Source organism: Mytilus trossulus, chromosome 5, assembly GCF_036588685.1.
Source record: "Mytilus trossulus isolate FHL-02 chromosome 5, PNRI_Mtr1.1.1.hap1, whole genome shotgun sequence".
In the NCBI taxonomy this organism is placed as follows: Eukaryota; Metazoa; Mollusca; class Bivalvia; order Mytilida; family Mytilidae; genus Mytilus; species Mytilus trossulus.
In genome coordinates this window covers 67,428,352-67,453,425 of record NC_086377.1, presented here as the reverse complement: position 1 = coordinate 67,453,425, position 25,074 = coordinate 67,428,352, and the positions used below count along the sequence as shown (strand labels likewise).

General features: G+C 31.9%; 1 protein-coding gene across 10 annotated transcripts in view; it reads left to right on the top strand.

Annotated features, from left to right (window-relative positions):
• Window positions 1-25,074, top strand: part of LOC134719107 (atrial natriuretic peptide receptor 1-like) — a 362,861-nt gene that overhangs the window by 270,597 nt on the left and 67,190 nt on the right. For all 10 annotated transcript variants that reach the window (XM_063582071.1, XM_063582069.1, XM_063582070.1 and 7 more), the window contains exon 2: window positions 22,285-22,396. In XM_063582071.1, the coding sequence (XP_063438141.1) occupies window positions 22,285-22,396 (112 nt within the window). The remainder of the gene's footprint in view (window positions 1-22,284; window positions 22,397-25,074) is intronic.

Sequence of the window (25,074 nt, the reverse complement as noted above, 5' to 3'; positions counted from 1 at the left end):
AGTATATTATAGTGGGTTTTTTTATTGTAAATTTTACTACTTTAAACCTTTACGCAGCATTTGTTTAAACTTTGAACCAATAAAACAACTTTTATCATCTACTAAAATATAAAAGCCTTGAACACTGAGGGGGACACGTTGGTTGGCCCTTTACTCCTCTCTACTGGTTTAAGATCTTTGATAAGTTCTTGTATACCAAGTATGTAAATTCTATATCTTATTATTTTTCGTTTCATACATCACGAAAACATCTTAAGGAGTATTTCTGATTTTGTCAACACGTTGAGGTGATTTTTCAACAGTTTCAATGAGAAACGTTAAGTCGCTTACATCCTATATTGAAATCAAATTATAACGATAACACATCGTTGAATATTCTAGAAATTTATATATCCTAAATATATCCCCTTCTGATCATACCATCAGTTTAAATATAATTTATAGATTTTGGAGTGATCAAACAATCATTAGAAATAGAATCGTTTCCGGTTCACGAAAGAGGGTCATATTTCACGTTCTACTGGGAGTTTCGATAATTGGCCAACGATTTTGACGCGTTTTCGTATGGATATAACACGATATTTCCCCCTCGTTACAAGTCGTATAAATTTACCATTGAAATTTTATTGCATGATTAAACATCGCAAGGAACAACCTTGTACGTCTTGCAGATCTACTTCTTGGAGGATTTTTGGAAAAAATCGATATGTTGTAGACATCAATACTGCATTCAAAAAATCAGAGGAGAGAGCGTCATTATTAATGGTCCCAGAGAGCCGATTTGAAAATCCTTATATAGTGTCCTCTGCAACAATAGATTATATTTGTTTATTCTTGTAACTTTATTTTAAATCTTTATACAGAGGGAAACAACTGATAATTATGACATATTGTGTTTCCCCTGCTTATGTATTCATCGTTTTATTGAAAACTAATGAATTCCCGAATTGTGCAGATTGTACAGTTAACATTTATTTAAATCAAATCGGAACACCTAGCAACAAAGTATTGTGAGAATACCGGTCTTTGTTATTATTGTGAGAATACCGGTCTTTGTTGTTATTGTGAGAATACCGGTCTTTGTTGTTATTGTGAGAATACCGGTCTTTGTTGTTTTTGTGAGAATACCGTTCTTTGTTGTTTTTGTGAGAATACCGGTCTTTGTTGTTTTTGTGAGAATACCGGTCTTTGTTGTTATTGCGAGAATACCGGTCTTTGTTGTTTTTGTGAGAATACCGGTCTTTGTTGTTTTTGTGAGAAAACCTGTCTTTGTTGTTTTTCATTGTAAACTTTTCTGAGATGAGACTTAAAAAAGAAGCTCACAAGTCGAATTCGACATTGACATGGACAAGTAATGATTTTTTTTTGTTTGCTCTGTTGTCAGGTTGTTTGACACAATCCGATTTCCATTCTCAATTTCATCATATAGATTTAGAATAAAGTAGGATATAAAACTTTACAATTGTTTTTGGATCTTGTCTGTTGCTGACAACCTTAGCCTGTAGATATCTTGTCTTCTGTTGGTTTTTCCTCAATGTAATTAAACCACATAGGTTTATTCAAGTGGCTACATTTTCCGTTTTGATTTTGTTTTCAAAGTCTCTCGTAAACTTGCAGCTGTGAGGTAATTGACTATTTGTTAATCTTTCTAAAATGCCTTCTAGTGTTTATTACATAATTATTTCACGATTGAACTTATAAACTAATAAATCGTTTAAATATAGTAAATTTGTATATTTGAATACAAGAACTCAGATTCCGTCTGGCGTCTTTCATAAAAGCTTTGTTTTCATTTTATTTTCCGTTACTTTTTATTGAAATATATAGATTGGCGTCCAACGAGGCATCGTTCTTATTGCCAGGTTTAAGTGCTAATTTTCTGGTTGGTTTGATTCCAATTTATCAAGTAAATAAAAATAGCTCTACAGCATTCTTAACAGACGACTTTAATGTCATACAAATTAAACATACTTATCTAAACAAAGAATGAAACGTAGATTTTTTCCGGGGAGTTGATGTAAACGGAAACGTTCCATTTAAAAGGGGGGGTGAGATCTGAAACGTTAAGTGAACACTGCTGTATTAATTATATTTGTGTCGTTTTTAGTTGTTGATTATTATAAGCTACTAGCCCTTTGAAAACAATGAAACGTATATATTTTGTTCAAGGAATTGGTTAGAACGACAAGGATACATTTTAAAGAGAAGAGGGAGAGTTGAGATCCCCAAAGTATAGTCATAACATGGCTGTATGAATTCTGTTTGTATTGATTTTGGGTTGTTTATTATAAGCAGCTAGTTCTGTAGGCTTTAAATGTGCAATTGAAATGAGAAAACTTAAGTGCAGATGCGTTTGCATGACTTGATAATCGAATTGTACCACATTCAACTTTCGACCGCTTCAACTAATGTGTTCATTCAATGTTATGTTCCACGAATGGATCAACCGTATAGACTTTCATGTATATCGTATCTCCACAATCCATTTGATCTCATTGGTTGACAAACACAATTGTCGCCTGCTGCACCACTATAACGCCACAGATGTTTATAGGATAAGAAAAGTAAACATTTCTACAAGTGAAAACTATAAACAAAGTTGGGTTTATATCTAATAGCATTATATTAAAACCCTGGAGCTAATAGCTTTGAGTTGTATTAAAAATTCGGATATATTGTGATAAATTCGCCATTATTGCTCTTGAAATGAGGTTGAGTGAAGTGATATTCTGATAACTCTTTGAGATATTGGTTGGAATGCACTTGACATGGATTGATCTATGCGGGATGTGATAACGACGGAATAATCCCGGATTTAATCACTGTCATACGAAAGCTTTAATGTTCAACAATGTGGTCATTTTAATAAACGCCATCATGCATTGATTATTTGATCCGTTACGAAAAGAGTTCGTTTACTTTAGGTATTTTAATACCATGTAGAAGTTTGGGGTTTTGTATATTATATAAAAAGAGATGTTTATCTGTACATCTATGACCAACACATTGAGTAATTGGAAGCTGTCTCACAAAATGTCGATTAGAATAAGAATGATGACTTTTAGTTGCTCTCAATTGACCAAGTTCCTGATTGTTCTACTGCATAAAAACCTGTCCAAAAAGAATACTCATCAGGAGTAAACTGAAGTCGGTAATATGAGAATATTTTAACTGATTGGAATATCAAAGATCAACACCGTCTTCCCTACATTTCGTCAAACACAAAACATTTAAGATGCGATGTATTGCCTAGCATGACACACATTTGTAATCAAATGTCGCAAACGTACCGAATAACTGTGATGTCGTAAAAGGACGCTTCAGTCTAATTGATGACAATTGTAGTTTGATTGAAACATAAACATTTGATTAATTCATTTTTAGATTTAAAGAAAAACAGAACCAAAACATTAAACATGTTAAGTAGGGTTTGATTAAGAGTAATGGCAGGACCCATTATTTTATAATGTAACATTTGTACTAGCTGCAAGGAAGATTTGAAATAGTCTTTATAGATATGACCTTTATCACTTAAATATCACCAAGCTTGAATAATTATCTATATTTAATAGAAATATCAATACCAGTGGTATAAAAACTTGTCGGAATGTTCAGCATAAAACGATTATTTCGTATCAGACGAATTGTTCTATTTTTTAAGTTGAAACATATCAAAGATAGAAATGCTTATCACGGAATCAAGCCATGCAAAAAGATGGCGTCCAATAGAGGACGGAGTTTTGATTGAATGTGTCTCGTGCAGATTACGTATGTCAATATCATATCTAAAACATTCGGATTACTTCGGCTTTTTCATCAATCTTTATCGGATCTGTCATTTGGAATATTCTTGTAATAGATCTTATCTTTATTTCCCTATTACATATTGTTTTGGTTATCAATGAATTACGAGTATCACATCAAAAGATATTTGAACCTACTATCACGATCAAGACATCGACCTTTTGATACTTTAACTATAACAACAAACATTGTAACCCTTCCGCCTTAATATTCTTTCTTTAAAGTTTAGGTTGCCCTTCACTATTGTTTGAATAGTTACTGTTTGTTTGTTTTGTCTTCAGAGTTTATGGTTGTTTTTCATTATTCTTTAAAAAGTAACTGTTCGTTTGGAGTGTAACGTATATATTGTATTGGTTTTGTTTGTTATTACTAGACAAGTCCCATTCACAAACTCAGTCACATGTACATTGTGCTTTTGCTTTTCTACCTCTGGAATAGATTTTCTGAGCTGTATTTGTCTAAACATTAAGAGTTTTTGGTACTCAATGCATTTATATTTGGCCTTTTTAACTTTTTTGGATTCCAGCGTCACTGGTATATCTTTTGTAGACGAAACGCGCGTTTTGAGGAGATCCTGGTACATGAATCTACAGGTATGATGACTTCATTTCATAATTGGTCCCTATGGCTTAGAACAATAGAATACTTCTATACACCCTTGTCAGTATTATACTAGTGGGAATTCGATGTTGATAGGAGATCTATGAAAGTCTTTGTTGAATTATACATTGTATTCAAACAGTTGTCCGCAAGATATCGAACGGTTACCCCATTAAATTAGAAACATAAAATTCTATAAAAATATTTTTTCATAGTTATCAAACGATGGTCGTTTTCATATTAAAAGAAATAAGAAGATGTGGTATGATTGTCAATGAGACAATTCGTCACAAGAAACCAAATGACACAGACATTAAATTGTTTGTTAGAATTCTTTTGATTTTTTCTTTAAATCATCTTTACTGAGCTTTTCAAAGTTCCAGTCATATGTACTTTTGACTAGAGCCATTATTTGCATTGTTGACTCCATCCTATAAGATATACGATCGTACGTAGCCGTTAGCAAAACTGCTATGCCGAACAATTGAAAAAGAAAAAGATTAGATGATTTCTTTCCATAAAAAGCCAGATTGCATATTGAGTTGAAATCTATCTTCGATATAAAAGGTTTTTGTCACGTGACTTATTATAATTGTTCTGTTGTTAAGCGATTAGTTCCTGTCACGTGCAAATGTCTTAAATACGTTAAATAAATGAACGCTAAAGTTGAAGATGAACTTAGTTTTAATGAAGGTATTATGTGCCGAATGAATTCTTATAATGCATTTATCTTTGGACAGCTATTCGGGACCTTCTTCCTTAATAAGATTTATCGATCGCTATAGAGAGACACTGTCATCAACGCCAGTTGTACATATACCAGTTGGCATATTCAATGTTATACATTCTCCGAGGGCTTTTATCTTTAGGGATATAATGCAAGGACAATATTTAATCATCTTCCCTCTCGGATTAGAATTATTTGCAATAATATAAAGTATATTCGTACAGTTGTATTAATTAATTTTATTAATGATCCGGGTCCTTCCTTAATGTCCGATGTCCTTGTCAATTTAGTGTTTTATTGGTTTCTCCGTCTGGTCACTAATTGAGTTCACTTGTGTCAGAGCAGGGTTAGGCCACATAATATGATATGATTGGATTTACTATATAATCCTATATGGATACTTCTATTTATCAATTACAACGGATTTAACCACTAATTCGAAAGTAGTACATACATTTAATTTAACACAAAATAGTTCCTACGCATGAGTGTAACTTTCAAAATATGTAAACTTTTAGTTTTTTGTTTGTATCAATTGTAAACTGAATTACTGGTGATCAATGAAGAATACTTTTTGACTTATGATTTTGAATATTAAAAAAAAATGCACCAAATTTTAAAAAAGTGGGTGTATTTTGCCTGTTTGTCAGGTCTGAAGTTCGTGTTATGGAAAATCCGAAGTTCGGAAAACCAGTTCTTTCTTATATGCCATTAAAGGTATGTTGATCCTTTTAGTACAAGACACTATAAAGTGTTGCTGTGACATGCAATGATTGTCACTTTATTTGAACTGAAAACTTAAGAGCTGTGCCTGCTTGAAATTGAGGAATTTAGCATTGAAAGTAATGGGACCATGAAATAGAGGTGTACATTTACTTTCTAAAGTGAGTTGTATAATATTTCAGAAAGTCAAAGGTTGTTTAAGCACCAGGGAAAACACCTTATTGGCTTAATTTTGTCTATATTATTTTGTGGTTAGGTCGTATTACTACTATATTAATTATATAACAAATTGAAATAAATCAGAAATATTTCCTGAGACTGTGTCATTTTGTGACATTCTAGGTTTATTGACACAACTCTTATTCTAATCCTCAGTTCTTCTTTCGTCAAAATTCAATTATTTGTATCTGAATTTGAGCCACGAAAATGGAGATCATGCCTGTTGACGCCATATAAATAATAACACATTATGGCAGATTATTGGAATAATAAAAGTTAACCGAAAATAACCCACTAGTGTTGATCTTTGTTCAGACGCTAACTTTCAATGGTATTTTTAAACGAGCTGTAATATGAACTTTACTACCTATTGATTGATTTCACAGTTTCTGTCCTGAAACTTAAATTTGAATATCGTACCGTAACTATTATGTAAAAGGCCTAAGTTATATATTTATATGTGATTGAAACAGATCGAATTTCCAAGTCCAAATGTTTAAAGTACTGTTACAGTCTATCTTTGGTTTATAAACGATCTTATTTTTCATTCTAGTTTGAAGAATCATGACTTTCTAAAAATTATCTTATGAGTACTAATCATAGATTAAAAAGAAAGAAAAAAAACAATATTTCTTAGAAGCTTTCAGGAAGGCATTAGACCACAATAAATGCCTTTTCTTCTTACTTCAACCTTTTGTTTTACTGCACTATTGGGTATCGTGTTAACAAAAAGCGTCTTACTGCAACCTTTTGTTTTATTGCACTATTGGGTAGTCTGTGTACCATCACAGATATTTAAGCTGTGAAAAGTCAGCTTAACTTTAATGTTAATCTCGTAATAATGTATTTTATTTAATACGTCAAATTCTCTGAAATACTATTTATGGCTGCCTGCACTTTGTTATAATTTCAGAAAATTAAAACATGGTAATTAAATTTCATATTTTAACGCAATAGTACAAAGAAACTTATATGAAGGGTGGAAAGATACAAGTCATGTTTGCTTATAGATACAATAAAGCGTCGAAGACAAATTATAAAGTAATACCGTGACTAAATGAACAGAGACAAAGGGTCAACGAACAGTAATTTAAATATTCACCTCTCAGGAATCCGAATATTGAGCAACACGATTCCAACAAAAACATCAATACTAAACTCAAGTTCTCTAGAACGACTATCAGTTTCTCCTGCATTGGTGACATGCGGTATGGGCTTTACTCATTGTTGAAGGCCGTACGGTGACCTATAGTTGTTAATGTCTGTGTCATTTTGGTCTTTTGTGGATAGTTGTCTTATTGGCAATCATACCACATCGCCTTTTTTTTTATATTCCATTATAAAGTTAAATAAGAAACTCGAGGAAATGGTGTACTTACTCTTCAGTGTTGTTTTTAACCATGTTTATGATGAATTGTGGCAGAATTCTCTCATTTTCTGGTAGTTGTACTAATTTTCAATACAACGAGTTTAAAATTACTATTGATAATTCATTGTCCCATTAAAGAACATCATTTGCGGCTATTTCTAATTTACATGATTTAATGGACGAGTGCATGTCGCTCCGAAATACAAAAAATGGCACTTCAATTTGACGTGCAGCAAAAAAGTATGAAGAGCTACAACATTATGTATTTTCAATTGCACCAGAAAACATCATCCACATTCTCGCATGGATCAACCCAATTTATTTCTAACTACTTTTGCTAGCAATATAAACTGGTTCAGTATAACACGACCTTCTAGATATGTTAATATTAAATCGAATAATATAGTTTCAATTGTATCTTTAAACGCAATGTAAGCCAATAACGCCAATACATTACTGAGGCGAAATGTAAAAAGCAATGTTCCAATTATGTTCCTATGGATGTGCGCTGTTTTTTGTAAATTGTCTATATGCAATCATTGCTTAACAATGAGGAACATGTCAGATGCAGTAATTCATCATGACACGAGACAAATAGAAAAACGCAAGCTTTAATAATTTCATTCCTAGGAATGTCACAAATGGTTATCTTGAATATTTATAAATCATTTTTCTCTTTTTGGGGTATTGTCCTTAATAAATTTAAGTTGATATTTCTTTGCATTTTAATTTAATAAAATAACTGCACGATATTTTTCAAATGGGAATAATTTTATCTAGTTTTTGTGAACTTTTATGTTAAATTAGAAACAACCGGAAGATAGCGTTGATAATTGTGTTAGTTTACGGAGTTAGCTGTTGTATCCGTTGTTTAATTTCCCAAATTCAGTGGTTGACATTCTGTTTATTGTGACTTAACTTTTCTCTATTTGAATACTATAATGTTACTCAAAATGAACCGGTCAATTGCATATATTAATTTAAACTTGTTTGTCATTTATTACGTGTATACTTTAAGGTATATTACTTCTATATTTTTCGCTTTCCTTTAGGGTAAAAATGGCGGCTATCAGTTTACAGTAATTTAAAAAAAAAAACTAACTGAATATATACTGAAATAATTACATTAGATGTAAGTTTCATTTTAATACGTTATTCTGATTGGCTAACTGCACATCACATGTTATTCCGTAAACAATTGCATTAGACAATAAAATGTATCATACATGATGACACGAGGTCCCACAATAAAGTGCACAGGTGAATTTAATAAAACTGGATAAAAATCGTGTTTTCATGATCCTATTTAAAAAAAAATGTAATTATAAGTATTGAATGCTTCTATTTGTAACTTTATAGGGTTGTAAAAGCGTTGACCGTGCGTACATTTTTAGAATGAAGCACTTCCGCGCTTCATACAAAATGTACTTCGGTCAACACTTTTACACCCCAATAAATTTACAAAAAGAAGCATTCAATTCTTGAATGCATTTTCAGAAAAAGCTGTATACGAAATACGAAGTTGTGCAAAGTTTGGCTCGCTTATAAGGGATCCGTAATTGGTAGCAAGATATTGAAATGGTGCGATCAATTTTCAGGTATTCACCAGTCGTCGTCTAATGAATACAAGCAGCACAATTGTATATATTATTAACAAATTTAATTTAAGATTATAGAGAATGATACTAAGCACTTTAATATGTTTAGTGATTAAAAACTTCTAGTAAAAGAATATTAATTTTGTAGTTTGATCCTTCACGACTTTTAAATCAGACAGACAGTGACCTTCAATTGTGTTTTTATACTCCTTGCATGCTTATCTTCAGATAAGATTTCCCTTGGTACTCGAGAGAATTCTTATAAGAAACTGTCTTAAAAACTGATCTCTTCTAGTCCTTGACATATACGGTTTTTGTTTTCACGACAATAAGCGCACCTTGTTATCAATTCATATTTCCTATTCAAAAGGATCTACGACATATTAATCCAAAGTCAATCTAAAGAGAAGGAACATTAATATCTCAGATCTTATATTAAAAATTCTCGATCCCGTTTTTATAATCTTGAAGGATGTATACATTGTATAGCAACTTTATAAGGGAATTGTTAACCTTTTCCCAAATGTATTTCGATCTCTGTGTTGTTATTTTGACGGGTCATGCTGGATTTTGACAAAGAACTATATACATGTTTGTATCCATGCACTTATCATCAGATATTTGTAAATTCGTGACTATTTGACGAAAATGGAGTCTTTGACTAAATAATTGCTACATAGAAACACGGTTAATCTTTTAACTTGTAAAAGTCATATTAAATCTGCATGGTAACCAATTATTTTTGTTGTAGAATTCCAACCAAACAGTCACCTTAACGAAAAACATTGTTACCATGAGCAGACCAAATTCCTCTTCCTTTCTTGAACATCTTTAGATTTACTCTCTCTTTCTTTCAATCATATTTTTCTGTCTCTTTCTCTCTTTCACTGTTTTGCGGAATTTATTTCTCCTCTTTTTGGAAGTTTTCTCTCTTTCCCGCAAAATCACTTGGTCTCCCCTAGCATTTATAGCTTTTGAGTTCTCTCTTTCAAATCTCTCTCTCCGTCACCTCTTTCTCTGTCCTTCTCTCTTGTTCCATCTTTATCTTTCCACAATACATGCCAATCACTTAATGTATGCTTTGTAGACCGTAGAAATCTTGCTAATTTTGTTATTTAATGGAACATACGGAGACTCATTATTCTCTCACATTCCGTTTTATATTCCCGCTGGTCACATCATCAATGTGTTATCATCCTAACACAGAGGAAAAAACACGTTATTGTCATCATCGATCCGTTCTACAGCAGAAGATATCTTGTACGGAAAGGTATAAAACGCCTTCAAGCAAAACGTTTGGATGATTTGATGATCGAGATCAGAGTCGTCAGTTGCTGATTGTAGAATCGCGGGAATACATACGATATCTGCCATGTTTCTGGACAACCATAATGTAATAATTCATTTATGATTTTTACATTGTAATCATTTTTTATGTATTCTCACATGGATGGGACATACCACAGACATTTCTATAAATATTCATTAGTCCATCATCTTTGTTAATGAATACCATCTTGAAACAGTGTCCAACATCATTCTTATCTATATTTAAGTATTGCAGTTGTTGACACAAAATTATTATTCCTCAAACTCGTTCATAAGTAATGGGGACGTAAAGACATACAGACAGTAAAGCATATAAGAGTCCTATTATAAAGGTATCCCAAATAATCCAGTCGTTATATTTCATTCGCTTTGATCGCTACATTAACCTCTGGAGGACCATGACCGAAAGGGGGCGCTGTAATTGTTTGAGTTATTGTAAAGGAAATGAAAGATATAAGCTAAAACTTAGCCAGATTTAACGAATGGCCACTATCCACAAGAGACCAAATGACACAGAAATTCAACTTGACTGGCAAAGTTTGTTTACTATGGTTCGTTCTATTTTAGTTTTTGTTGTTGTGATGCTCGTATTTATTTTGTAATCCGCTTGAAACATTCGATTGAAATCTATCAGCACAGATACGTGCATTGTTCACTTAAATAGATACATTTATTATACTTAATGCAAGAAGCAAACAAAAAAACACCATTATGTATTTAATTTATCCCATCAAAGATTGACACCCACGCATGAATCCGTTATTGTTTTTTCTTCTTTAACCTACAATGTGTAATGGAGGGAGAAGTCCAATAAAACTCAAATTATCGAAATTATATTATGATTTATGAATAGTACTTAATGTTGTTCCAATGTCCAGTTACTGTAATATAAAGACTGTGTTGTTTAACAGTTTTTTTTTTATATTAAACCAAACTGTGTATGTACAGAAACGATATAGTTGAGGAAAAATGGCGAACATATCTAAGGAACGGTTCGAAGAGAAACCGACAACAAAAACCAGCCTGCACAGGTGCAGAAACGGTTTATTTTCGAAAATCATCTATATTAATAATGGTTGTGACTTTTAATAATAATCTGTATTAGTCACATACCATATCCCGTCTGCATAGATTGAAGGTGGCATTTTCAGATGACTTGAATTTTTGTATTCGAATTATTATTTAAATTTTTGATTGTCTGCTATTAGCGCAAACACAACAGGGAGTCTCATCTGCTAAACAATTGTGGAACATAGAAACTTATTTATTTTATCGCATCTATCACTGGTTTGAAACTAATGTTCTCAGTTATTATTTTTCAAGTAATATATTTTTTAAATGGAATATTTATACTATTTGTACACGTATACATTTCATACAAGTAGTTTGAAGAAGGGGAAAAAATACGCGACTAACTAACTATTTTGAACGTCTGCTTATTTCTGTTGTCCTAAATATTTCAATTTGTATTGCCACTAGCTCTAAGTCGTCACGACAAAACGGAAATGTAAAATGTTTTATAAATGACATTTTTCCTCGTCCGTTGTTTTTTTAACAATCTTGATGTATTGGTATTTAAACGTATTTATACTCAGAATAGAATTAAGACTACATTAGATTTTAGCGTGACTGTTAAATTTACACTTTTTTCTTTTATGTATAAATTCTAGTAATAATTTCAACCGCGAAAGTAAATCTTCTTTAATTGGATTTTGTTATATACTAAAGCATGCATTTGACATTAAAGAAACATGAAATTTACGATTTTGCTGTGAAGCTTATTTTGCCATTTTTACACTTTTTTCTGTCTATTTGACAATTTAAAGGAAGTGTGCTTTTAATATAACAAAATGGCCGATATCAATGTGTTCTAAGAAGCCCCTCGATTATTAACTTGGTACTTAGCACTTAAAATGAACTGTAGTATTTTATTTGTTTGTCTCCTGACTTTTTACCATCTCATTATACTTTGAACTCCACTTTATATAATGTAGCTACTTATCTACGTTAATTTGATTGAGCAAACTGTTTAATCTGCGAGCAGACATTTGTGTTAACAGATTTACTCTTAAGTGCAAACCAATAATCATACCGGTCTTTTGAGGCTTTAGCTGGGAGGACTTGAAGACAACTTCATTATTTTTTTATTTTTTGTACATGAGATGAGCTAATTTGTTCGGCGCAGATTGGTCTTTATATCTCGTTACTAATTTGAAATGCAAATTTAAATCTATAGTAATTTAATGAAGTCTTACTATACTTTTAATTAATTACCGTTTTGGCATTAAGATACATGTACCATTATTTCTGCCATATAAAACATGTTTTAAGAAATTCCGGTAACTAAATGTTGATGTTGGATATGCGAAATGACGTAAAATTTAACTGTTTGGAAAATTGTGGTACAGTAACTGCTGTAAAAAAATATATAAGATATTAAATTCTTCATTGCTATTCAAGGTTTGAAAATATCACTTATTTCAAGAAATTATACATGATGCATTTTTTTTTTACTGTAAGTGTATAAGGTGTTATGTGATTGACACTGGTATAATGTAAGTGTGTAAGGTGTTATGTGATTGACACTGGTATAATGTAAGTGTGTAAAGTGTTATGTGATTGACACTGGTATAATGTAAGTGTGTAAGGTTTTATGTGATTGACACTGGTATAATGTAAGTGTGTAAGGTGTTAAGTGATTGACACTGGTAGCTTTTACGTGAAGAACAAACATTCAATAAGTTTTTCCCAAAGTTTGTTTTGAAGATTTCTTTCAATTTATATACATATCGCATATGTGAAACTAAGGACATATAATACAAAATCAATGTAAATTGAAAGTTATTTTGTATACACATCAGGAATAAATTTGCCATGCAGAAAGAATATCATTTCAGTGAACATTTAATACATTTAATTACTGATTGCAGTATAGTATGGAACTATTGACCTGCATGATAGGAAATATATACTTCTCTTTGTACAATTAAGACTTAATCGTAGTCTAGAGTACTCGCTCACATCCCCAGCAATATGTATACACTTAAAATAATATCAATCTGGTTTATCTGAAAACCATTAACAACATTAAGCTAATTAAACAACGTACGTTTTATTTCACTTTGTTTCTTTGAAGTGTGTTTGTTTTTTATTTAATAATAAAATATTTAGAGATAATGGAAAACAGATAAGTAAGTTACTTGTTACGTATAATTGAAATATCACGCGTGGCTACCCCCTTATTTTATGTTACGAAAAAACATTTTCTTTCCGTAGAAAAGTATAAACATTGAATGTGAGGAATTACTAAAGAGTTGAATGAATGCGCATAGTTCCTAATTTTTACGTTATGTAGTGACGAGTTAGGTTACAACGAAAAAGCTATCAAATCGTAGTTTCTATATAATATCTGTATAGTTATCTCATCTTTCTGTTTAAACTTGGGACTATTTAGGATTTTATATCATGTGTAGACTATTGTTTAGACTTGGGACTATTTAGAACTTTATATCATGTGTAGACTATAATGTTTAGACTTGGGACTATTTATGACTTTATATCATGTGTTGACTATTGTTAAAGACTTGGGACTATTTAGGACTTTATATCATGTGTAGACTATTGTTGAAGACTTGGTGTTGCTATTTGAAGGATTTTTATAGTCAGTATCGTGTGTTTGCCTTTCAATGACATTTTATGTCCGTTCGAGCTTGCCGCGTTAAGTTAACATTGTGCAGAGATGCTTAAATATTTAAATATTTTACCAAATAACCCAGAATATCGTTAAGTTCTGAAACATTTTATAAATGTTCTTTATGGCTAATTTTCTATGTTACTGCATCAGAATGGAGATAGCATAATTTAAATTTTATGGAATGAATGTCAAATGCAATGTCGTAAAATACATTGTGTTGCAGCATGTCGTACTTTACGTGCCGTAAATTGTCACTTCCGGTCTGAATGATCAAAACGCTTTGTGATCTATGTTATTGAATTTATTTCCATTTTTATCCAATTAGAGCTTGTGTGAAAACAAGGGGTCTGTTCAATTAATTCAACATCTCGTTCACTGCCTCTGAGGAGAAGTAATCGAGCGAACAATTACATGTAATTATTGGTTTCTTGTCTTCAGGCGAAAGCAATGTTATAAAAAGTAGACCAACTAAAATGAGAGTATAGCGTGTTTCATAATTATGTATTCTCTACAAACATGACCTTATATTTGATAAATACATTTTTGCATTACAATTTTTAAAGAAATTAAATCACAAAATTAATGGTTTTTTCTTTATCAGATTTTCATTTTGACACGAAAAAAATACTCTTTAAAATAAAGTCAAATTTCAATCTGAAAGTCTTCATAAATTCATAATTTGTATTTAATAAAATTCACATGTAGCATTTACTGACTATATATACCTGTTATAGATTTAACCGTATTATTTTTCAAATAAATGTTAGTGAGAATGATTGATGGTAATGGCTAAAAACAATTTCTTTAAGAAGTACGTAGACTTTGATTAAAAATATGGCATTAACAAAATGTCTATTTGTCAAACAGTATGATGTAAATCTGTAAGAAGCTTTAAAGTCCAATTGAGTTAATTACTGTTTTACGATGCACCTGCAAATTGTTAATTAAAGACTAAGCAATTATTGATCGATATCTAAAATTTTTTATCTCCCTGTGGACTTTTGTTAAATCTTGTAAACCACGTATTATACAGATTTGTTCTTATGCTTTGACTGTCGTAGAATTCGGGGATTTCTAATGTGCTTTGGACCATTTACAATATTCATTACTTTCTGTGCTCTGTATTATAACTCCATGTCGACGTGTACCATTGGGATAGAACCTTTCAATCCAATTGTCAACCATACTTATCTTTAAAAAGAAATACGTTATAATAATTAATTATGGGAAATTTTATTTGAAACTTTGTATTCTTATAATTTTTTTAATGTGAATATAAAAAGCTTATTGCTGATTTAGATTTATAAAATAAAGTATAATATATATTGAGGAAACTTTGATGTAGCCTTAGCTTTAAAAATACTTTGTATATCAGTTTGAAAACGATCAGATACGGATTCATAAGTCTCGCTGATTGTTACAAAGTATCGTTATTTGCATTACTTGTGGATCAATAGCATGAATATGGGTTAAGTAGTTGTTGACAGGTGTCTGTATACTAAACATATATAAATTCAATGGAAATATATGATTATTAGCAGCTGTCACTGATGTGTAAAACTTTGAATTTATATATAAAAAAACAAACATGTAATTCGCCTTTTCAAAATCTAGAGGACTATGGGTAATCTCATTGTTTGTACATCAAAATGAAAATAACGTTACGTCATTGGTTGCATTTCTATTGTTTATCACGTTTTAAACTAATCACAATGTTGTAATGTACACTTTTGGAAATAATTACACAGAATACATTAGATAAGCGCTAGCTTGTAACATTTATTTTTGTGCTGTCTTTTTACTTTTGTCTAGCAGCATTTAACCTTCACAACTCTTTTGAATTCGTTCATAATATTATATACCCACGAGAAAAAAAAATTGTATAAGCATTATGTCTGTTATTTTTCAAATGATATCCTTGTAGGGAAAAACTATAAATGTCTCCTTTTTAAAATTTGTCATTTTAATGCGGTCTAGTTTTTTTAACATGTTGAACTAAAATTTCCTTCTTATGAATCCAAATCACGGAATAAAACTGTATTGTCTATCTGTTTGGAATAAAACTGTATTGTCTATCTGTCTGGAATAAAACTGTATTGCCTATCTATTTGGAATAAAACTGTACTGCCTATCTATTTGGAATAAAACTGTACTGCCTATCTATTTGAAATAAAGCTGTATTGCCTATCTGTGTGGAATAAAGCTGCATTGCCCATCTATTTGGAATAAAACTGTATTGCCCATCTATTTGGAATAAAACTGTATTGTCTATCTGTCTGGAATAAAACTGTATTGCCTATCTATTTGGAATAAAACTGTACTGCCTATCTATTTGAAATAAAGCTGTATTGCCTATCTGTGTGGAATAAAGCTGCATTGCCCATCTATTTGGAATAAAACTGTATTGCCCATCTATTTGGAATAAAACTGTATTGTCTATCTATTTGGAATAAAACTGTATTGCCTATCTATTTGGAATAAAACGGTATTGTCTATCTATTTTGGAATAAAACTGTATTGCCTATCTATTTGGAATAAAACTGTATTGCCTATCTATTTGGAATAAAACTGTATTGCCTATCTATTTGGGATAAAACTTGCATTTGATCAAAAGTAACTAAATGATAAAACAGCCAATACATTAATTACCATAATCACAGTTTCATTTTTATGTTTCCGTTTCTATCAGCAGAGCAATTTGACCGGAAACACATTCCGTTTTATAGCAAACATAAACTAAACCATATCCTGTTGTATAATCTTGTTATGGTCTGTTGATGAGTTCAAAAGGGAAACAGTCATTTTGCAGGAATTAAATGGAGCTTTTTAAGTAGAGTGACGGCGCTGGCTATGTCGATTTATTAAAAGTTGGCTGAATAATTGACTTCCGGTGTTTCATCCCAACTTCCTGTTATTGGCCAATCAAGATTGTGTAACCTAAATGTTTGTTTTTAGTTTACACTATCATTTGATTTCATCTGTTTGCGTTTTGAAATATATAAGTAAGAATTTATACATGGCCCAAGAGTACACTCATCACTTAAATATTAATTATTATAGTGTCTCATAAATAGAATTATGGTAATTTCGATAGATTTAAAATTATAAGATTTCTTCTTCTTTTTTAAGTTTTCCAGTTTTCCATCTGAATAAAGATGATTAATAACTGGTGCATACGTGGCCTATATTTATATAAAAACTAGAAACTCTAAAAGTTGATTATTTTGCAATATGCAGTTTGTACTGTTATTAAGCATTCATGTGAAGCTTTATGAAAGGGAGTTTATTATAGTTTGTTATGGAATTACTGGATAAAAGCCTATCATATTAAAAAAAAATTGCATAAATAATATTTAGGTGCATTACTTAGCTTTAAAAGAGGGACGAAAGATACCAGAGGGAGGAGAGTCAAACTCATCGATAGAAAATAAACAGACACCGCAATGGCTAAAAATAAAAAGACAAACAGACAAGTAATAGTACAGCAGACATAACATACAAAACTAAAGACTAAACAACACGAACCCCACCAAAAACTTGGAGTGATCTCAGGTGCTCCGGAAGTGTAAGCAGATCCTGTTCCACATGTGGCAATCGTCGTGTTACTTATGTTATTACAAATCCGGTAAATAGTCTAATTCGGTAGGTCACATTCGTGAAAAGGAAAAGGGTATTTTAGTTACTACATAAGGAACATATCCGATATCATTTGATGGGTTGGTTCGGTGTGGTTGAATTCTGAGTAAAGACACAATTCTTAAGAATTTCCGTTAATGAATTCAGCTCAAACAGCACCGGCAATACTGACAATATATTGAATTGAAAACTGATCCAGCTTTTAAGCTTTTATGCAAAGAAGAACTAAGAACCGTTTCAATTCTGTTTATTCAAAGAAAAGGAAAATATAGTTTACTCATTGCTCGTATCGTTTTTCATCAGTGCATCAATTATTCAATTTTCTTCCTGGTATAGGTTGTCACGTGGGATCTCTGTTTACAAATGATTAGAATTTCATCTTTATTATTTACATAATGTCTTCGAGTAAACAAGGAAATTTGGTTAAAACCCACTGTCAAAATAAATTGATGTTCAAACTTTCCTATAATTTAGAAACTGGAGACGAATTTGGAAGAAGTAATATCTCTTTTTCACATGCAGTTTTAAGATTAGATGCATTTGCATTTCAATTTGTTAAATGAGGAGACGTCTTTTACACTGCAATCGCTTTAAAACCATTTTATTGGATTATTTTAGATTTACTGTTGAACGACCGAGTTGCACTGCTATAATAAACGTTTATGGATTAATGAACAGATGTCAAACACGAAAATCGAATTGACACAAATATATATACGGACCATTTTCATTTTAGTTATTCAATATGAAAAAAAATAATCTCAAAATTGGAAGTTAAATTAATAATACCAAAAACTTAAAACCACTTGACAACTCCGATGATTGTTTTCTGTATTTTAGGTTTGATGTTTTACCTTTTGTAGCTATACCTTTCTTTCTATGTTTATATTAAAAAGATGTGGCATAAGTGCCAATATGAAAAATCTGCATCTAAATCACAATTTGTTAAAGTAAACAATTAAAGGTCAACTATGGTCTTTAAAACGGAGTCTTCAAGTTGACTTACACTCAACAGCAAGCTATACAGGGCGCAACAAAAATTGTTTAATCATTTAAACAGAAAAACATACGGCCTATTCTATATAAAATGTACTAAATATCATGTATTTTCAATCAGATACAAATGTCTTTGAATAACAGTTGCACTTTAAAACGCACTGACACAGCAGAACCGGATGATCAATCATCATCATCAATCAGGGAATTGTGGGTAATCGGATTAAGTCGATAAAATATATTCGATTTTTATTAAACAATTGATCGATTACCGCGCTCCCTTTACTCCTAATTTGTCAGTAACCAGATACGACAAATGACATTTAAATACGAGCAGTGGGAGGCGGATGCACATTTAAATGGTAGTGCGATTCCATGGGAAAGTGTCTGTCACTGTTACATTGTAGCTTAACAATACCAGTTTAATCGCTTACAATCGAATTTTAAATTTGTGGTTTAAGAGAGGGAATATTTTAAACAATTTAAAAAAAGAAAGTATTTTTGTCAGCTTTATTCACATTTACTTTGTAATAGTACATTATCTTAGTCTGTGTATTGTGTCATTGACATGGTAATTCGCTTTGTAATCGTATATTTTCTATGTGTCGTCTGTTTGTGTCATATCCATTCATTTTGTAAATAGTCCAATATTTAAGTATGGTTGAGACATAACCATTCATTTTCAAATAAAACTTGTGTTTTTTGTCTGAAAGTGCGATCAAAATGTATATAAAAGTAATGTCAACAACTTGCTTTTTAAAAAAGCAGTTCAAACGTCTCCATTTCTTATTTACAGAATTTTTAAATATGTCAACGGAATAAAAGATGTGTCACCAAAATAAGACTTAAAATAAAAATAACGAAACATGTATAGGTTATCATACATCTGGATTATAGGCATTCAAGAAACTGTCCGACCTCGAACAGTTGTCTGTTACTTTGCTGAATTGAATTTGACAATAGTGTTGATGCTGCATTTTATAGAATTCATTTTTTATTAGTTGTATCGGAGTTTTTTCCCTAGTTTTATAAGATGTCACTTTCACACCATCTTCGTAGTCGACCTCATATTGGTTTTTCATTTTATAAGCCCCGAAAGCATTGCCGTGATAAACACGTATCGATTCCGATATAGAAATGTTTTTGCCAGTTAATTAGCCTTGCCGCCCAATTATCTACGCCATTTATTAAGTCAATTTCAGATGTGTCAAATAGACAAAGTTTGATTGTAACGTTATATCTAATTTGTCATTTGAAAAAGGAAGATTTCGTTCCACTGTGCAATTTTTCGTCGTCAGCTGCTATTCTTAATTCATGATTTTCTGACATTTGAAAGGTCACATATATGCAATGCTTTGTATCATTTGTCATCCATTTTAGTATAATGAACATTGGAATTGTTCAGAAGCAGAACTTTATGAATTTGTTGTATTGATTTTAGAATATTAAAATTCATACAATAAAATATTTTTAATATCATACTGTACTAAATTGGCAGTATTTTATTCTACTGTAACAATGACTCAGTGGGTGACATTGTTTTGAATGTTCCCTTTTCATACGATTTTACATTTTATGTTGAAATAGAAATTAACAATTTAGAAAATAGTAATAACAGAATATTGAATGTTATAAACTAAATAACTAAATGAAGCACTGCTTAAAGTGTAACAGAGCAGATTGCTTGAAGAGAATAAGACATACGGATTGTAACCTCGAAAGAAACAAAAGAGGCAAACTGTTAGTTATTATTATGTCAAGGATAACATATTGAAAAAGAGGACTCTGATCGCTATTTATGAAACTATTGTTATCATAGCAACGTCCCTATGGTTGACTGGGGTACAGCAATATGTTCATCCCTTGGTGTCTCTTTTTCATACAATTTCTCTCTTGCTAAAGTGTAGCTTCCATTTTACTTTGTGGGATGTACAAATAATACCCACGTGTCAAAATAACGCCGCACTCTCTGCACCTTAAGAAACCCTAGCAAAGCTTTAAGAGGAGTAATGTACATGCCGCGATCTATTTCCCTATTAAACCTATCCTGATTTACAAATGTATTCAGGTCGACCTCTTTCTAACTGTACATATCAGATCGTATCTATTGTACTCTTTGTTAGTTTGATCTCGTCGTTACTGGGATATGCGATCAAGCAAACATGAGCAAGAATAACTTGCTTGCTGTTCGGTATAGGTTAAGGCTCCGTGTTGCAGGCCGTACTTTGACATATAATTGTTTATACCTTGTCTCATTGGCACTCATACCACATCTAATTTGTATCAAACAATCATCGATATCCTATTTATATGGAGGTTCTACTTGGAACAATTTCAAAAATTAGATTCAATATATTTTATACCTTTATATGGATGTCCATTCAATTTGAAAGTTTATTTTCGAAATGTGTAAGCCATCCCTGAATGACCTGAATCTTCTTTCACGACGGATACTGAAAGGGGAGATAAATCATACGAATCACAGACAAGAAAGACCCGTTATATAATAGAAGGGGAAAGTATTTTCCTTGATTTATGTTTTCCTTTTATTTGTAAACCAAAACGTTTGTTAAATTGGTTTACTAATGAATTTCCATCTGTAACGGATATTAATCGGAATACGGAGTTTTCTTATGGGATTATTTGAGTTTCCAACGACGGATAAATTATTTCCGGAGTGAGAGAAAATCAGCTTAAGTTTCAAGAAAGTATATATATAATTGGGTAGTATGTTGAGCTTAGATAAAATAGAAATCTTAATTGTAAAATAAATGTCTTTGATGTAAATTGAGGTCAAGACAAATAAAATGGATAGTTAAACGCCTACTGTCCTTTTGGTATTTTACGCATGTCTGCTGCTGTTTGTTATACCGGAAGTAGAAAGGGTTAGAATTTGTGATTTTCATGGTTGTTTCTTTCAATTTAACTTGACACAAACCATAAAAACACCCTTTATTAAGCCACAGTATATGGCTTTGGCCTTCTGGTTTCAATAAATACAACTTCAATGTATATTTAAACAACTTAATACTTACACTTCTGTCAAATAAAAACAAAGTCAAAATCGACCTCTTAACGAATATAGCATCGTACAATTTTGACCACCAGTTCGTATAAATCAAGAGAATATAATTACAAAACCTAAATAATTAAGTTGTTTGTTCAACAAGACATAACGACTCAGACTCAGTACGTCACATACTAACAGACGCAATTACATATTGTACAGTTATACATTCACAAGACTGCAGCTCTTAAACTAGTTCGCCTTCCTTCATGGCGACTGAGCAGAAGAACCCCTACTCGAATCACGTCAATCGAAACCTATCTATTACATGTATGACTTATTATTAGAAACGTTCATAGTTCTGCTTGGGCCCAGTTGTTCATCCATAGTTTAAATGATTTAACCCTGGGTTATATTAAACAGAGGGTTAAATTTAACCAAGTGATGTAACAACCGGCCCCTGAAGTAATATTAATAAGATGTCAAAAATAATAGTGGTCTTTCAAGACAACGGTATATTAATGTTGTTATTAACGTACCATGTTTCGGTTTTACTAATTGTGTTTTTCTTTTTCGTTTCAGTTGTTGTGCTGTGTGCTTCTGCTGATTCTGTCAGGGATATACTGATTAAAGCTCACGAATTAAATTTTGACAACGGAGAATATGTTTTCCTAAACATCGATTTGTTCAGCAGGTAAGACACTCTATAAGTTATCTCAGGTAAATTGTGCCTTATCTGTCCTCCACAGTAGAAACCAGAACATGGTAATACAATGTATACTAATAACAAGCTTGTCAATCTTCAAATCAGGTGACTTGTGTCTTTTCTGCCCTCCACAGTAAAAAGTATCACATGGTAAGAGACCAAGCTAGGTTGTCAATCTACATATACGTGACTTGTAGAAACAAGAACAGTGTAGGTAACAGAACAAGCTATTCAATCTACATATAAGTGACTTGTGTATTTTCTGCCCACCATGGTAGAAACAAGAACAGGGTAGGTAACACAACAAGCGTAATTGTCAAGCTATAGATTAGGTGAATGTGCATTTTCTGTCCTCCACATAAGAAACAGGCACATGGTTGGTAAGTTTGTCCACCTTGTGCTTATCAAATGGAAACACATGCTGTTGTTACTTCATATAAAGATGTATAAGATAAAGTCTTTGTCATAGAAAATAAGCAGCTGAGTATTAAGCTTTTATAAATACCGAGCTGAAGAAACCAAAGTACATCTGTAAACGAATATAAAATCTAAATAAATAATGATATGATTGCTATGCATGGAATAACCGTAGAATTGAAAGAAAACAGAGAGAGCAATATAATCATCTAAATTGAATAATTTCTAGGAAATGATTGCATAATGTTAGTAGCCTGGTATTTGTTGTCAACCTGCTTTAACGCAGTAGGATTAATTATAACTACAATTACAGAAATTAAGGTCGCTTAGGGTCATCTAAAATTCTCTGGTGGTTTAATAGTGACAGAGATGTTCCGAAGTCACGAAAAGAGTTCATCAATTATTAATTATTCGTTCTTGTGATTTTCCGCAAAAACAATGAATTTCTTTGTTTTTATTAATTTGTTGTCACGAAAAAGAGAAATTTATTATGTTTGTAAGAAACCACAGAGTTGAACACGATTCGGGTTAGCTAACTAGTAATGTTTTTTTCTCTCGTTTAAAACGAGATTTCGGCTTTCTAAAACTTCATTGAGTGACTGACTGCGTGATCTAAAATGCAATTCATCGCACGAGAAGTGACAACCTGAACAATATTACGAAGTAAGAAATATTAGTCGGAAAATTTGAAAAACACGATTTATGTAAAAATTCAATAGTGATCTCGTGTGTTCTGGAAGGGTAACAAGTATAGAAAGGCCCTGTCTTGCTTGACTTCCCAAGGTGTTGCACTAAGAGTACAATTTACTTATGTTGCATTTTAACAGGATAATAAACTTCTAATGTTATATTTATGCTGCTTCCTATATGTTCGGTTTAAACTCTGATAATTAAATCATTAGCATCACATGCTTAAGAAGTAAATTGTATCATCCGGCATCATTGGAATGTTATACGGCTTTAAATTCATCATTTCAGACTAAAACGCATTTAAGATGGTCCACTCTATTGGCTTCCTCTGATAACTTAATTAGTTTCATTTAAGTGTCATGTTTTATCTGTCGTATTTAATGACAACGGTTTAGTTTTGCTGCGATGACAAAAAGTTGATGTATTGTAGACGTCTCAAATTGATAAAAAAAAATCTGATTTAAATTTGCTTCATCGTCTAAAACTAAGAGCCTTGTCACTTTATGTCATTGTCCTAGTATTTGTCCATTCAGGATTTTTTGTTAATAGTATACGATCATCATTATTTTTCAAGAATTTGAACGATTGCGTAATCCGCGTTTAAAAATACAATTGAAAAGAAAAGATCAAGGAAACGCAATAGCAGGTTTTGCGACCTGTTCACAAGGTGATAGTGAGTATCTTTTTCTGTGGTTGTTGATTCTCTTAGAATTTTTCTGACGTGCAACATTTAAATTGGGTCGTCGTTTTCCGTACTTTGCAATGATATGGCATTTTCATGTTGTTTTACGTTCTTATTCATAATACTGCTTTGTCATGTTGTCTTTTTTTCTTTTCCATGATATGGCGTTATCATGTTGTTTTCCGTTCTATGCCATGCTCATGGCGTTTTCAGGTTGTTTTCCGTTCTTTGCCATGATATGGCGTTGTCATGTTGTTTTCCGTTCTTTGCCATGATATGGCGTTGTCAGGTTGTTTACGGTTCTTTGCCATGATATGGCGTTGTCAGGTTGTTTTCCGTTCTTTGCCATGATATGGCGTTGTCAGGTTGTTTTCCGTTTTTTGCCATGATATGGCGTTGTCAGGTTGTTTTCCGTTTTTTTTTTGCCATGATATGGCGTTGTCAGGTTGTTTTTTGTTCTTTGCCATGATATGGCGTTGTCAGGTTGTTTTTCGTTTTTTGCCATGATATGGCGTTGTCAGGTTGTTTTCCGTTTTTTGCAATGATATGGCGTTGTCAGGTTGTTTTCCGTTCTTTGCCATGATATGGCGTTGTCAGGTTGTTTTCCGTTCTTTGCCATGATATGGCGTTGTCAGGTTGTTTTCCGTTCTTTGCCATGATATGGCGTTGTCAGGTTGTTTTCCGTTCTTTGCCATAATATGGCGTTGTCAGGTTGTTTTCCGTTTTTTGCCATGATATGGCGTTGTCAGGTTGTTTTCCGTTTTTTTTTTGCCATGATATGGCGTTGTCAGGTTGTTTTTTGTTCTTTGCCATGATATGGCGTTGTCATGTTATTTTCCGTTCATTGCCATGATATGGCGTTGTCAGGTTGTTTTCC